The following is a 16,433-nucleotide window of genomic DNA, read 5'->3' on the forward strand; positions in this document are numbered from 1 at the left end:
ACGGGAAATGTGTATAGAAGACATTTACAACACCCCTTTCCGTAGTGAAGAAAAGACAATTTAGAGTAGGAATGAGAAATGTTTTATAGATAAACTTTAAAATAAATAGAAAATCCACTAAGAATGAAGTAGCATCACTAGAGGTGAACATTTTTTTATCCAAAAAGGATATGTGAGCAGTTGAGCTTTGATAAGTCATTGGCAGCATCATTTTTATTGTAGAGGGGAATCTGCCTACCAGTTTTGATTATTTGGGAGATACACCACTACCTCGGACTACATTTATTTTATCAGTTGGTATGATTATTGGGCTCTATGGACTTTGTATCATGCTCACAACTCTCGACTCTATGGACAATCGGTTGTGGATGTTTATCACTTCTTTCGTTCCTCCTTGATTCACTCCTTGTACCATGCACATTTCATCAAAAATCTTCCTATGGCCCAACTAGAAGTGTTCTCTCACTATTTTTAGTTTTCTTGTACTAGCTGCTCTACTAGAGCAACCACAATATGCTTCCTTTTCCAGTTTTTTAAGTATATGAGCAATAGTTGTCTCACTTTGAGTCATCTTGAAATGTAAATTTCTTTTGATAAAAGGTTCTTTCTACCCCCCAAAAAAATGTGTATGTGTGTGTGTACATGCACATGCATGCATGTGCATGCGTGCGTGCATGCGTGCATGTGTGTGTGTGTGTGTGTGTGTGTGTGTGTGTGTGTGTGTGTGTGTGTGTAAGAGAGAGAGAGAGAGAGAGAGAGAGAGAGAGTAAAACTTTAGCAATGTCTTCTTACTGCAACAATACTGGGGTCAAAGTTTTAAGGATCAAGACAACTATATGTATGACAATGTATCAACCCATCGGCATTACAATTTCAAAAGAATGATCCTAAGTTTACAATAGGTTGCTTGCTTTGTGCTTTACACACCTTGAAAGAAAGGATAACCATATGTATAGTTACTTATTTAGTAAGGAAGATTCAAAATTGCAAGAAATATTATATGCTTTGTTAAATAGAGATGCATTAGTTTGCCACATGCGGTAAAAGGGATGACAAAGAAATGTGATGTTATTTCATGATTCATCAATGTCACATTTAAAAAAAGATCTTCAAAGATTTAAGGAAATGCCATTGACTACTTTTGTGAGTTCTTCTTCTTTACATTGACAATATTGTGGAGTAGAGAACAAGAACATATATTTGTTTGCATACTTGTCATTGTTAGTTGCCCATGGAATCTTTCAAATGGTACAACTAGGAATTTTTATGGTGCGCCACACTCATAAATATTGATGTGTTGATTAATTGATTCTCAAAGTCTCATGGCAAATTGTGTATTCACATTGCCTCATTATTTGCAAGAATTCAATGAATGTAAGTCTAGTAAACCTGCACCATTTTTTATATAAGAGGTTCTTGACTTCTTTGATATGTTAAAGGATATCTACATGATGGGAAAGACCATCTGATATTTCACTCCAAACCATCACAACCTCATTTTAACCTCTGTGATGGGGCTTTGGTGTTACAATAGATGACGAATCCAGTTAGGTCAATGGTTGTTATTGAGATTTGAAAGCCTGATGTAGAAGGTAAACAAAGACAAAGATTTAGTACTTAGTGGCTTGAAGAAGCATGTGGAATATTGGAGGTCTTGGATTAATAAGGATGACGGTGAAAGAGTAGATAGGTCTTATCAAACACGAGTCTCTCCAATAATAGATTATTGGAGAGTAGTGATTTCTTTCATAAAGAATCCTATTATGCGAAAAGAACTTTTCCATCCCTTTTCAACAAAGATCCAATGGAGAGATAGCATGATGAATGATTGTGATGAGATGATGGAAGAAAACCAACTTCTTGGCTTCAAAGATCTTGAAGGTAGTGCATTACATTGGACATCTTGCAACAAGCCAAGAGAGAAATTTTGTCTTCTAAAAGACGTCAAGAAGAATCATTTGTATTGATGAGGCCTTATGATGGTGGTATACCCAATGTGGATGGGTGTTGCACTAAGAAGTGTAGAAATCCTCCTATAAATAATACTAGACAAGAATGCAATGGCTTCCTATTTTCGTCACTTCAAGTCTCCCTTTGTTTCGTTACTATATCATGAAAATTTTCATTTGTAATCATTTTTATTTAAGATTGTTTCAATTAGATTGTTGAAAACTTTTATTTTAAATTGTTTTTAATTAATCAACATAGCATAGCACTAAAAAATTAGTCCCACAATATAAGAAAATTGAATCCAAATTAAGATATGCATGCAATAATACTAAATTTAAGCAATCTTCTTGAGCTCCATACTGCTCCACTTGTAAAACTTCCATAGCCAATTGATGAATCCAACTCTCAAGAATCCAAGGAAGATATGAAGAGAACTAAATTGTAAAGAGATTGATTGTCAATGTCCATAATTTGAGAAAGAAAGGCAACTCGTATCTTAAAAGTCTTCTACAAATGCAATCTTAGACTATTTCAAAATCAAGTATGATCGCATTATTGAAACGAAGAGCTACAACAACACACAATGAAAACATAGTGTAACACCTAAATTGTGTAATAGAGAACATCATGAAGATGTTTGCCATTGCAACACAAAAACAACATATGCAACCATTAGAGTTAGCTTCAATTCCCACCTCTCATGTAAGTACCCACCACTATTCCAAGTGCCCTATGTTGTAAGGCCCCCATATGAGGAGACGCCATGATGGGCACTAGATATTCAGAGAGTCCCAGTTTAGACACTAGAAAGGATCTTAGTTTGTAGACCAAATGGTTAGAGACATCCTATATGGACTCAAGTGGCATAGAGCTTGATACCAAGATCGCCCAAGCTCGATGGGTGTTTGGGGATGCATTAGCCCCCCCAAGAAGGGGGGGATCTAGAAGGACAACAGTCCCCACATTTTTGTGTACGGTCTATAACCAGCTCGATAGTACAAGATTTGTAGTCAGCCAATCTAATCGATCGGCGTGGCACACTATATAATAGTCACCCCTCTTCTCTTGATACTATACGACCTTTAGTGCTCACAATCATCCGTCCAACATCTTACCTGTCCAGATCACCATCTAAGTTCTCTTGAGAATGCACGAGTGGACATCATCACTCATCAGTTGTATCAACACCAACCATTACCTATATCAACAACAATTTTGGTATAGTTAGTCTCTCTAGTTTCTATTGTGTACTCGCATTTTGTTGTGGTTTTGCACTATATCCCATTTCTTTCAGCAACAACACATATCATGAAAATGTATACCCGAATTCTCAACAAAACTCGATACTAGCATAATACATTTGTACCATCATCATTCTGCAAAAGAGCAATGCTCATAAGTATGTTATGAAAGCCCATAACAAGGACTACATTTCTCACTTTCTCAATTTTAGATAGTCTCAAAACTATGGGATTGACTCAAATTTTCTAAAACTATATTAAGGGACTCAATATCAACTGTAACCTTGGAAGCCAAGCAATATAAAGCATGTTTTTGGGCATGTATCATATCATACAATTCTCTCTCTTGCATGTAATGTTTTAGTTGAGCCTCATTCAACTTTTAACTCTCAAAGGCAGTGTGCCTCTTGTCTTAAAAAAGAGCGGCGACTATAGCAAAATCACTAGCATCCATTTCAATCACAAATAGCATGTTAGGATCAAAGGTGTACTAGTAATCTAATTTTTTGAAGTCTCAAAACTATCATTCAAATTTTTATTTCATCTTGCAAGTTTCAAACCTATCATTCAACCTCTATTTCAACTTACAACTTTGTTGCTCTATTTTGTCACTCCCTTAAGAAGTTTTTTCATGGAAAGAGCTATCTAAGCATGAACACGAATATGAATTTAAAAAAATGCTGTAAATCCTAGAAAAGACCATATTTGTCTAACCGTTTAAGGGTTAGTCTACTTTATCCATATCACCCGCCCAAGGCACATAGGCTTTTATGACATCCAATACCTTCTTAACCTTGGAACCATCTATACAAATCCCATCTGTAGCGATTATATGGCAAGGATACAAGATCTCACATTTATGATGCTTTGAAAAGTCAAATATTAATTCTTTGGCATACAATTTCTCCCATTTAAGAATATCCAAGACAATTCTAAGATAAGTATCATGCTCTGTCAATATCTTACTATAGACTAGGATATCATCCCAGAACACCACAACCTTGCCCAAATAAGGCCTTAATATATCATTCATCATTTGTTGAAAGGTGGCTAGAGTATTTGTGAGACCAAAATGTAAGACTAGGAATTCATAATGCCTATACCTCATTAAACCAAAAGGTAAGACTAGGACTTCATAATAGCCATACCTCATTCTAAACCAAATTTTATATACATCCTATCATCAATACATATCTAATGATAACACGTATATAGATTAATCTTAGTGAGATACTTAGCACCAGCTAGTCGATCTACGTTCTAGGAATGAGATATTTATGGTAAACTTACCCAATTATTATAGTTGACATACATGCATTTCTCCTGATCTTTCTTATCTGCCATTAATACTAGTGCATTCCATGGGATTTACTAGGTCTTATATGTCCCATCCTCAAATACTCTTTAATGAGCCTAATTATCTCATCTTCTTTCTTCTGACTCACCAATTTTGGATTCATGAAACTGGTTCAGTACAAGAAGAAGATTGATCTTATGGTTAATACCTCAAGAAGGTGATAACGTGTAAGGCAAATCATTCGGAAATACATCAATGTGGTTCAGTACAGGAAGAAGATTGATCTTATGGTTAATACCTCAAGAAGGTGATAACGTGTAAGGCAAATCATTCGGAAATACATCAATGTGATCACTCTTGATTCTTTCGAGTATTTCTATTGTATGTCATATCAAAAGGAAAAGGAAGCAACCTGAGCCACCTTCCTCCTCCTCCGTTCCCCTCCCTTCCTCAACTTGGCCCTCCCCCCATTGCCCTTCCCACTATTCATGTAGCTCCTACTGCTCTTGCTTCGCCTTCTTCCCTGAGTTACCAAATGGTTTAACAGCCCACTTCATAGTGAACTCTCAAACTAATCATTGTCCAGCAAAGCTCCTATCTGAGAAATTTCCAAGCTCTCTCCAAAGGGCTTTTTTTAGGGCCAACTAGTGTTTCTACTTCACGGGTCAGCTTCTTTCAAGGTGATCACCACTTGTTCTTTGTTGCCGCAGGCATAAGGCCAAGGGAGCATTGTGCTACCTCAAGGGAAAACAGTAGTACCTGTTACAGCCAAGGACACCCTATGCAATTTGGTGCAATGGCTAAAGACTCATGCGCTAGTACAATATCTTCATGGTCTCCTTCCCCAACTCATTTCTTAGAAAATTAGGTTTAAAAATTTTGGGTAAAGAAGGGTTTTTTTGTGCCAAATATTCAATATTTGTGGAAAGGCTACATTGTATTCCTCTTTGAGAGACCAAAAATGGCCTTGGGATTAAGCATCACTGCTTATGGTTGATATGAAACTAGCCTATGTACTTAGACTAGTGGTCTCTTGCCTTCGATCTTAAAGCTCCCAGGTCTATAAAGGTTTTGACCTAGGTTGAGCTTTCCAACCTACCTCTAGCTTTCTGAAGTCAAGCTGCACCACTTTGTTTAAGCCTGGGGAAAGTTATTGAAGTAGAGAAAGAAAATTTTATCAACCCAAGAGCCCATCCTCAAGTGTGCATTCTTATGGATTCGATAGATGATCTCCCTGAAGTCACTCCTACAACTGCAGCCACACTGGAACAACAATCTCCCCATGAATGGAGGAAAGTTCACAATAATGCAAGTAGCATAATTGCACGAAACTCCGTTTCTTTTGGCTGAAATGGAAATGAAAACGCCAGCCGATTCCAAAATGGCAAAACGGTGTTTTTGATTTCTTGTTTTTTTTATTAAAAAAAAAGTTTTAAAATTTTGTGGGGGATTTTCTAAAACACCTTCCAGCCTCTCCATTCTCCTCAACCCTCTCAACTCTCCTAATCTAGCCTCTCCACTCCCATACCCTCTCCATCCTCCTACTCTAGGGTTTCCACTCTGCTACACTCTCCCACTCTAGCCTCCCCACTCTCCTACACTCTCCTATCCTATAAACTCTCCTACTTTAGCCTCTCCACTCTCCTACCCTAGCCTCTCCATCCTCCTGCTCCTCCTCATTCTCTTATTGTCCCTCCTCTTTCTCCCTATATTCTCCCCCCCTCCTCCTCATACTCTTCCTCCTCCTCCTCCTCCTACTCATATTCTACCTCCCCATTCTCCTCATAAATTTATTTTTTTACATAAGTTGTACAATATTGCTGTTTCTCGTTTTGCCATTTCGACTGGGCTCGAAAACTCTGTTTTTGACGTTTCCGCTGTTTTCGTTTCCCCCGTTCCCATTTTGGCATGCAATTATGGTAGGTGGCATCAAATTTATAGAAGACCTTGTATGAACATATTAAGAATCATGAGTAGATCCATATTTAGGGCATTGGCACTTGGATCTCTAGATCGTTGGATGTAATGATCCAATCCTTGTCAATTCATTTGCAAAGTTGTCAATTTATTAAAATGGTTGAACTCATCACCTTCTTGGATTAAGTCTCAATAAAAAACTTCTTGGAATTCATCCCATGTGTGGATGGGGTCTAGATCCCCTTGGGGAGGGCGTCTCTTGAAATAGCTTGGTTATTCCATGAAAACCTGGCTGTTTGGTGTGTAACTCTCACATTTGGGATTGGATGCCAAATATAACAGCACCTAAATTGTAATATACACAAAGGAACCATTGCATTGAGACATTGGGTAATGCCACTCCCAAGCGTATGGACCTTATGGGCCTTGATTGGGGGCCTCGATTTGAACTCTATCAAGGAGGACCTATGGTAAGGGACACAACTAGCTCTTTGTGAGGCAGACTAGATCCTACCTATTGAGACCTTGGATAATGCCATTCCCAACCATATCAACTTGATGGGCCTTGCTTTGGACTCTTGCAAGGAGGACCTATTGTAAGGAACACACACAGCTATTCATGTTCACGGTCCATACCTCAGACTTTAGGGTGACTTGATGGTATTCTATATCAATGGCTCAATCCTTCTTATAGAGCTTATTCTCTATTGATGGGTTCCTCCATTTTGGGTTTCCATGTTCGCCTTTGTGTAGGTTGTGGAGTGGGGAAAAACGCGTACTCTACGCGACCCCCTAGGTATGGGACTTAACACTTTTCCTACTTTTTCTAAGACTTTTTTTGTGATTTCTATAACAAAAATAACATTATATTGAATTCATCACACAAAAACTACACGTAGCAAAACAAGGAAGCATACGTGCTAGGAGCACTATCCTTTATCATGGAGACTAAAAAGGAGGCTGAATCAAAAGTTCGGCACAAAGTGTGCTAAAGGCGGCATGCATTACAACACGAAAAGCAACACATCAAAAATAAACATGTGGAGCTGAAGTGAAGCCCTCAAGGAAGGCCTTTCAATCACTATGCACATTTCCACTAACACCACCTTGCTAACAAAGCGCATGGACTAGGATGCAACAACTCTGCGTTCTCAAAAGATCCAATGAGTCATTAAGTGACAAATACTTGGTGTCTAGCAGATGGGCGCTTCATATGAAAAAACCAATCTAAAATACAGTAGTAGCCTTGCGACCGTGCACACACACGCACATATTTTTGTATGAAATCCATGCCACTTTATATTTCAATGAGCAGTTCTCAGAAAAAAGACATATTAGTACATCAAAAAATATCATTATAAGACAAGCAGGCAAGAGAATCTAACTGACGAGTACATAGACATACAAACATATTCATATACATATACATATATACATGTATATATGTAAAAATGTATGTATGTATGTACAAACACACGTGTGTGTGTGTGTGTACTTGTTTTGGCATTGTCCGTGCTCTCATGAGTTTTTTTATCTGCTTCGATAGCGCCTGCGAGCGAGATTCCCATCTGTTTTGTTTGGGAAGTTCTTCTAGCTATTTGGGTTTCATCCATCCAAACCGGAGTTTCATCTTTTCTTCATTTGGGTTTGCTAGTGGGCACTATGGACTTTATGGACATATAGGAATTGTGAAGTCTTTGGTGATCCTACTTTCTCTCTGTTTGGCTTTTCTAGGCGTTCTCTATAACAATCTTTCTTTGATTTCTTGCAGACCCACTGCATAGATCATGAGGTCTTTTTGGCATATACTGAAATTTTCAGTTGCTGTAATTGTAGCACCTTGTTTTGAGGTTGCTACTCATATAATATAATCAAGCAAAGATTTCATCCAAAAAAAAATTGTGTGTGTGTGTGTGTGTGTGGCATTTACCCATGGCGAGCAGAGTTTGATCTATTTTTTACACGGGTCCGATATTGGGCACTTTGGACTTTATGGAAAGACAGGAACAACTGAGTCTTTCAAGAGCCTACTTCTTCCATGTTCCACTTTTTCGGATGTCACTCAAGCCATCCTTTTATGATCGCCTATTTGTTCTTAAGATAGATTACCCTATCTACTTGTCTTACAATGAAATTTTCTAATGTTGTATTTACTGATCTCCACTTTGGAGACAACCTCTTGTAATATAAGAATACATGGATTTCACCCAAAAAGGGTAAAAGCCATTTGCATCATATTACAAGAAACTGCAAAACTATCTCCCAAAAAAGAGGGAACAAGCAGTTACATCAAAAGATCTCATTATAGGACTTAAAAGCAAGATAATCCAGATCTCATGCAAATGGCTTTCACCACCCAAGAAAAAAAAGTGCACACACACACACAATGTTTTTTGTGAAAATTTTGAAGCTTTATATTACAAAGTAGCTATCCCTGAAAGGGAAGCTCAAGAGTACATCAGCTGAAGATTTCAGTATATGACAGGTATACATTGTAATCTATGTAATGAGTTTGCAGACAATTAAAGAAAGATTGCTGCAAAGCATGTCGGCAAAAAAAGAAAGTGAAAAAAGTAGGATCACCAAAGACTATGATTTCTATCCTTCCATAGAGTCCAAAGTACCCAGTAGTAGGTGAATCCCAAAAAGCCAGAAATGCTTCCCAAAGATAGCGTTAGAAAATCTAGTTCTTAAAACACTATCTAAGGAGACCCAAGTAATCACGAGTATGTGGACAATGCCAAAGAAGATGAGGCACAGATTCTCGTAGAGCCAAACATCTATGACAAATAGCCAAAGCAATATGTCTACGTGCCAAGAGCAACCCAGAGGGAAGAACACCTAGCAACACTCGTGATAAAAAACCTATTGTCGAAGAGGAACTTTAGAATTCCAAATCTGCCGCAATCTTTTCCGCCACTAGTTTGCCGGGCGATTCATTTGCCAAAGCTGATTTGCCTTATCTGAAGCCCAAGGTGGGGGCAATAAAACTTTATGCAAGGCAGGCACTGTAATGTGGACAACCTCAAGGGATGGGCTGTTACCCTGGTGAATGGAGAGTCCAATCCTGACTCATGTTCCAATAGCGGCACCGACAGAAAAGGTTGAAGCGTTCGAGTAACATTTTTCCATAGAGGGCAATAATGCATATCCCTAATCCATAGTTTCTAACAGCCAAAGAAAAAGAGATGGGGGTACCATCATCATGAATGACATCAGCCACTGAACGAATCCCTTTGAAACTAAGAAAGTATGAATATTTGGGTTCCTGTAAAGCCAGCGGAGAGTCAAATCTCCCCTAAGTAGCCACAATGTCAAAAAATCAACTCATGCCCAATCCAACATGCTTTAATAGCCTCTAGCATGCTGTTGGGAAACTCACCACTTCTAGACAAATTGATGCAAAAATCTTCTCAAATGAAAAGAATCATGTTATCCCTTGGCAAGGTGTGGTAACCATAAGAGAAAAAACTCTCCACCAAAAGCAAGGGTGGTGATCTGTAAAAGCAAGTGGCGCATCATGGCAACCCAAGGTTGATCTCCTTGCATAAATTGCAGCATCATTTTTCCCTTTATGGGCAAGGATATGCACATGAAATTTGAGAAGATTTAAACCCCCCATGCATCTTTGGTGAACAGAGATGTTGCTTTGAAAGCAATCTCAAACTTTTTCGGCCATGTTTTGAACGCTAAAAAGTTTCCATAATGGTCGCCATAAAGTATGTCATATCTCCCTTGCTAAACATGATCAAAGGCAAATAAAATTAAATGTATGCCACCAGAATAGATTGGACTATCCATAACCAAACATGCAATGGCCAAGTTGCTAATTTCTAGTATTCAAGCTTTTTCTTCACTTTTGCAAGTACCCAGTCAGTTTGTTGGCCGACGATTAATCATCCAACCCAAAGGATAACCAAGATGGCAAATTAACCGAGTAGGCGAGAAAATTTACCCCAGCCATAAAAGACTATGCCAGCCTTTAGAATGCAGTGGCAACAACCTAGACTTCTGAAAATTCACATGAAGATTAGCAACAAGGCCATATATGGAGAGAGCATGCATAAGGGAAGAAAGATCTCTCTCAGTATTTTGTGGAGTAAAAAAAGAATCATCATCATACACCTGAGAAACCATAGTGCGACTTCCATGAATCTCCATTCCATGCAACATATATGTCACTAGAGGCATTTCATGTAGAACTAAAGGACATTGTGAAGCCATGCGCCCATGTTTTTTACATTCAAAGCATACTCCTGCAAATAAACCCCATTTGAGCTTATAAAAAGCACTCTCCATAGATTCGGGGGTGGGGTTATCTGTATCCCACAAAATGCAAAACCCATTTGAATTTCCATTTGGCCTGGGTGGACACGACCTTGCCTAAAGAGGCTACAATTTTTGGCAAAAGGGAATCAAGACACTGAGGAAAATCAACAACTCCACCCACACTGAACATTGATTTCGAATCAAAGCTTGATAATCCTTGGTAGGTGACCATGGGAGTACATGCACCATCTGCTATCCATAGAAGAGTGAAGAGTGCTCTAGCAACATTTGTTTGTGGTGCTCATCCACCATTATGATCTCAAAAAAACCTCTAGTTGCATAATGTACCTGACGAACAAAACAACCACCCAATGTTCTCGTCAACCAGTTACCCACATCTGCTGCAAAGTAGCATACGACCTAGGAAAAACATAATAACAACATGTTTCATGCACAGGACCCACTATTTCATCCAATTCCAACAGTGGGAGCAGAGTCTTTCCAATTCTTGCATGTATCTTCAAAACCTTCGTGCATAACATCATGAACCAGTTGAGCCTGAAGAGAGGCATAAACATGGTCATCCTGACCCACATCCTGCTTTTGCTTCTTATGAGTATAAGTTTTTTTATCTACCATGAGGAACAAAGAAAAAGATAGAGTGGATAGAAGATACAAAGAGAGTATGAACAGCATAGAATGGAAAAGAGAAAAGACAGCCTGGAATAAAGAATAGAAATAAGGAGCTGAAGCACAAAAAAAGAGAGTAAGAAGAGATGAAAAAAGAAAGAGAAGACACAAAATACTGAACAGAGGCCGTAAATACAGAAACGATAGACCCAAGAAATCATGTACAACAAGTTACCTGAAGAAGAGCAAGAAAAAACGAACCAAAAAGCGACTGAAAACAAACTGGAAAACAACAGAAAACGAAGGAAAGGAAGGGGGCGAAAACACAAAAACAAACGCCACAAAACCCGAACACAGAGGATGAGGGCAGAAAAAAGAGACAAAGAGGCTGCCAACAGAAAACGGAGGCTGAGAGAGAGCAAGAAGACAAGCAAGGTGTAGAAAAATAACCTTTGGCAAATGAATCGTCTCGCAAAGTGCTGGCGAAAGAGATTGAGAGGGATTTTGAATTCTAAGATTCCTCTTCGACAACAGTTGTGGAGGGTCTTGCTAGGGGTTCTTCCATCTGGGCAACTTTTAGCACACATACATATAGCTCCAACTGTTCGCCGCAGATGCTTGGCACCGCAAGAATCAATGCCTCATCTCCTTTGGCATTGCTCCCACACGTGATTTCCTCGAATTTCTTGGATAACATTTGCGAACCAGATTTCCGAGTGCTACTTTTGGAAAGTTTTTCTGGTTGTTTGGAATTCACCCACCTAGACAGGAGTTTGATTTATTTTTCACTTGGGTTCGCTATTGAGCACTCTGGACTCTATGGAAGGACAGAAATCATAGAGTTTTTGGTGATCCAACTTTTTCAATTTCCTCTTTTTTTAGGCACTCTTTGCAACAATCCTTTTATGATTGCTTGCAAACACAATCCATAGACCATGATGTATACTTGTCATATATTAAGATCTTCTCTTGATGTATGAGCACATCCCATTTCAGGATAGTGATTCTATAATATAATGCCAAAAAAAAATCACCCAAAAACAAATTGTGAATGTGTGTGTGCACGCGTGCGTGCTTTCTTTAAGCATTCTTTAAGTGTGTGACTTATACTGAGATCTTCAGTTGATGTATTTTCTAGCGCATCTTTTCTGAGATGACTATTCTTGTAATATAATCAATCAAAGCTTTCACTTTAAAAAAAGTGTGTGTGTGCACGCGCGCGCGCTTCTCTTGATGTATTTGGGCACTCAAAGTTTTCACTTTAAAAAAACAAAAAAAAAGGGTGTGTGCGCATGCGCTTCTCTTGATGTATTTGGGCACATCCCTTTTTGGGATAGCGACTCTGTAATATAATGCAAAAGAAATTTCACACAAAAAAACGTGTATGTATATTTTGGTTTTTTATATAAAATGGGTTCATTGCATGGCATAATAGGTTGTCTAAAGCATCTCTTGAACATTTTTGAAGACTCAAATCCAAATTTCTAGAAAACTTGAAGGCATTTGACTTCAGTGCAGATGGCAAAGTTGATTGGGGAGACATTTGCATTAGAAAACACAATTTTCCAATAGGGTGCGAATTTGGGCCTCTCGACTGCCCAAGGGCAGCAAAAGCCAGTCAACACTGGCCAAAACCAATCAAACACGGCACTGCGCAGCTCCAAAAAATGTGAGCCACACATATGTAGAGCAGCAAAAAGCTGCAAGGCTTCAGCACCAGACATGCCATGAAGCAATTCCAGAGAAGCAAAGAGCTGTGAGACAAACTGGGGAAGACAGTACCTCCATTGCGCAGTAATGAACTGCTAACTTCCAGCTCCGCACACATAATGAAGCTTGACCAAGAGCAGCATCGAGCTGCTAAAACGACAAAAAATACAGACAACCACCATCGAGGGTAAGCAGCTGCAGAGCATTTTGACATACTCCGAGTGAATACCGTGGTTTTATCACAATCTTCCACGTAGAAGAATAAGGTATCCTTTTCATAATTTAGGATAAACATGAATTTGTAGCCTCTCATGTGATGCTTTCTCTATCCTTACATGGTCCTATCCATATGTATGTTTGGAGTTCTTTCAACTGCACTTTTGTTTTTATAGTACCATATGCATGCTTGCATCTTGCCATATCAAAGATTGAAATCCATAATTTAAGATAATATACATGCCCTTATTGAAGCAATTGCAGTGAGCTTAATGCAAAAGGAAGAAATGACCCCTTTTGGGATGTCGTGGCATTTTAGACCACCACCATGGCTTTTTTGCCACATTGTTGAGGCTAGGGATAGAGTACTTTCTCTCCCACCTGTTGTATGATTTGTTTTGAATGGAATATATCACTCTTTTACAAAAGGAAGAAATGATACATCTTTTCCTAGAAAGCACATCCAGCAAAACCAAGAAAAGTCAAACAGTTGTTCCTAAAGCAAATGTTTAATCAGGGAGTTGGCTTGAGAATACATTTTCTGACAACCATACAGATCATGAAAGGCACCTTTTTCTCATCCAGCATGACATTAATTTCCTTCTTATCTGAAATCTAGTTGAATTGACAGGACAAATCAATTTGATTCAAAGACAATGTCTGCCAACATCAATGCATAATTTAATCAAGATGCAAAACCTGCTTTCCTGTGCTTGACAACATTTGGCGAAGTGCACTAGCTCTTGTTGCAAGATTTTCAATGCAAGGCAGCAGAAGCTCCCTTCTTTTCTGCAAAGCCACAATCTTCTGCTCTAATGATGAAATTCGATCTGCTTTGAACTGTTCACCTGACAAGGCAGCATAGCATTAGCTTGTGGAAAAGAAATGCCTAGTGGAGGTGGATAGATAAGGCAGAATCGCAATAATTAAAAGAAATAAATTGATATCAGGACAATTCACCTGACCCATGCCTTTCCTTGACGGCAGATAATTCTGCGCCCTTCTGAAGTATCTCTTCTCTGAGATTATCGAAATTGCAAAGTAACTCCTGTGTCCATAAGAGCTCCTCTGTGATCAATTTTGGATCTGCCAGCTTTTTCTGAAGATCTACCTTGAATACATCACCTCCTTTGGGAAAACATTTAACTGGGAATAAGCTTGGGTCATCGTTTCCTGAATCTTCTTGTTTACATTGGTTCTTTTCTGTCAACATCCTCTCAAGTGCAATATACCCTTGCCAATTGTGCCCCCCAATATTTTTTGGCAGCCTTTCTCTTTCTCTTGTGTCAGATGCATATGGCAGAAGTGAGCCTCTTACATTAGTCTGCACTCTTTTATGATTCTTAGGGAATAATGAATTATCCCTTAAATATGCAGGTATCCGAGGAGGTAACCGTGACCTTCTGGAAGGTCTCCTTTGGGGGTTATCCCTGCTCATCTCGGAGCCTATTCTGGATTCCTCAGTGCAAGGAAACTTTGTTGCAATTGTCAACGGGGAACAGACTGCTTCCTCTTTACAGGAAGGAACCACACAAAATGAACTGAAAGCATTCTGCTCTGAAGATTGGATGCAAGGCTGCATCACTGATGTAGAATTGCATGTGCCTTCATCTTGAGAAGTGAGCGGCTTAGGTCTAGCATTGTCTTCCCTGGGGAAATCTTTCCCTATACAAGGATTATGTTCTCTTATTCTAGAACAAAGAACTTGTGTTTGATATATATCTTCCGTCTGAGAAATGATTCTGTCATTTCGAGAACATGTGTCCACCTTGAAAAGGCAAGGTGACGGCTGGGGCACTCCTTGACTGTAACATTCCACACCATTGTTAACACAATACATCAGTGAGAGAATATCTTCCGAAAAAATTAGTACTGTTGACATCTTTACATGAGCAAAAATATTATTAAATGCCAATTGTAAAATATAATATTCCCAAGAAAACAGAAAGACAGAATTCTGTTCCCTTATAAGAAGATTCCTATTTTTGGGTGGGAAAATACAATCCTTCTTTACTAAGTACAAAAAAAACAACATCAAATATCCCTTGGTGCATAACGTCGCTAACACCCATAGAAAACTACATGAGTATCAATTACATGGCTCATATAAACTTGTGGGCTATATGGAGGAGGAGACTAATGCCATTGAGGGCCCTGTGTAGAAAAGAATATCAGGATATTGGGTGCACTGAGCTTGCAATCCATCTTCATATCCTGTTTTTGGGACAGCATGTGCTGCGTGTGACCTGTGGGGTTGAATCGGGCTGCACCTACTTGTGCGAAGGTGTCATCCATGAGCCAATGTAGCTCATCCTGTTGGCCCTGGTGGAACTCATCGACTCTCCTAGAGTCATCCCCTCTTCACTTTTTTTCGACATCACTAGATGTCCCAATAGATACTCAGACTGGGTGGAGCTGCCTAACTTTCTTGACCCATTCCCACTTCTGTAATGATATCGGAGCTAATTGCTCCTATTTGCAAGTACCATGTTAGATGCAGTCATCTGTTTCCTGGTCCAAAAGGCAATTAAGGACACAAGGCCATATGTGATGTTCTCTGATGATGATCCCATTCCATTGCAGGTGACTTGCTACCCGATTCAGGACCCTATTCACTCTCTGATATCATTCCCATTCTATATGGCTCTATGTCAGCCAGATGTTGCACAGACTCCTTCCTTTCGCAGGCTGCTTTTAATTCAAGTTGATACTCCTCAATTCAACCTGAATTTGAGCTTGTGTGTGGGTTCTACCTCTAACTCAAAAAGCAAACATCAAGAGCCCCGCCATCTCCTTGCCATGTTTCATCTCAAGGATATGCAGCAGCCCCCAAGAAGATTCATAGGTACATGGGGTGCAACAAGCCACCCATTTGAGAGAAGGCCTGGGAAACTTATTTTTGAGGGAGGATCATTGCCCCTTCTGGCTGAGTATCCCCCACTTCATGAAAATGATATGTTGGTGCATTACTTGGCTTCTTTATCTGGTCAATCATTCTCCAATGTTGAGCAAACACGCTTGCAGAATGACGATTAAACTAAAGAAAAAGATCTCCATTGTGTTTGGAGGAGGACTTGAGTAACGTTTTCACTACCCCTGCAAGAAGCCCTCGGAGCCAGAACTTGCACAAGCAGGGCGCCCGATACAGACCTTGGAATCACAAGAGGAGGCATATGGCAGCAGTGTTTGAGGGAGTAAGGTGA

General features: G+C 39.2%; 1 protein-coding gene across 1 annotated transcript in view; it reads right to left on the reverse strand.

Annotated features, from left to right (window-relative positions):
• Positions 1 to 3,013: 3,013 nt before the first annotated feature.
• LOC147891687 (uncharacterized) overlaps positions 3,014 to 16,433 on the reverse strand; it is an 85,675-nt gene continuing 72,255 nt past the window's right edge. The window contains exons 12-14 of the mRNA XM_087388833.1: positions 14,191 to 15,035; positions 13,930 to 14,078; positions 3,014 to 3,148 (exon numbers count right to left, since the gene is read on the reverse strand). Coding sequence (XP_087244959.1) covers positions 3,116 to 3,148; positions 13,930 to 14,078; positions 14,191 to 15,035 — 1,027 coding nt within the window. The 3' untranslated portion in view covers positions 3,014 to 3,115. The remainder of the gene's footprint in view (positions 3,149 to 13,929; positions 14,079 to 14,190; positions 15,036 to 16,433) is intronic.

Source organism: Dipteris shenzhenensis, chromosome 17, assembly GCF_047967505.1.
Source record: "Dipteris shenzhenensis isolate YYH24624 ecotype China chromosome 17, Dip_SZ_1.0, whole genome shotgun sequence".
Taxonomy (NCBI): Eukaryota; Viridiplantae; Streptophyta; class Polypodiopsida; order Gleicheniales; family Dipteridaceae; genus Dipteris; species Dipteris shenzhenensis.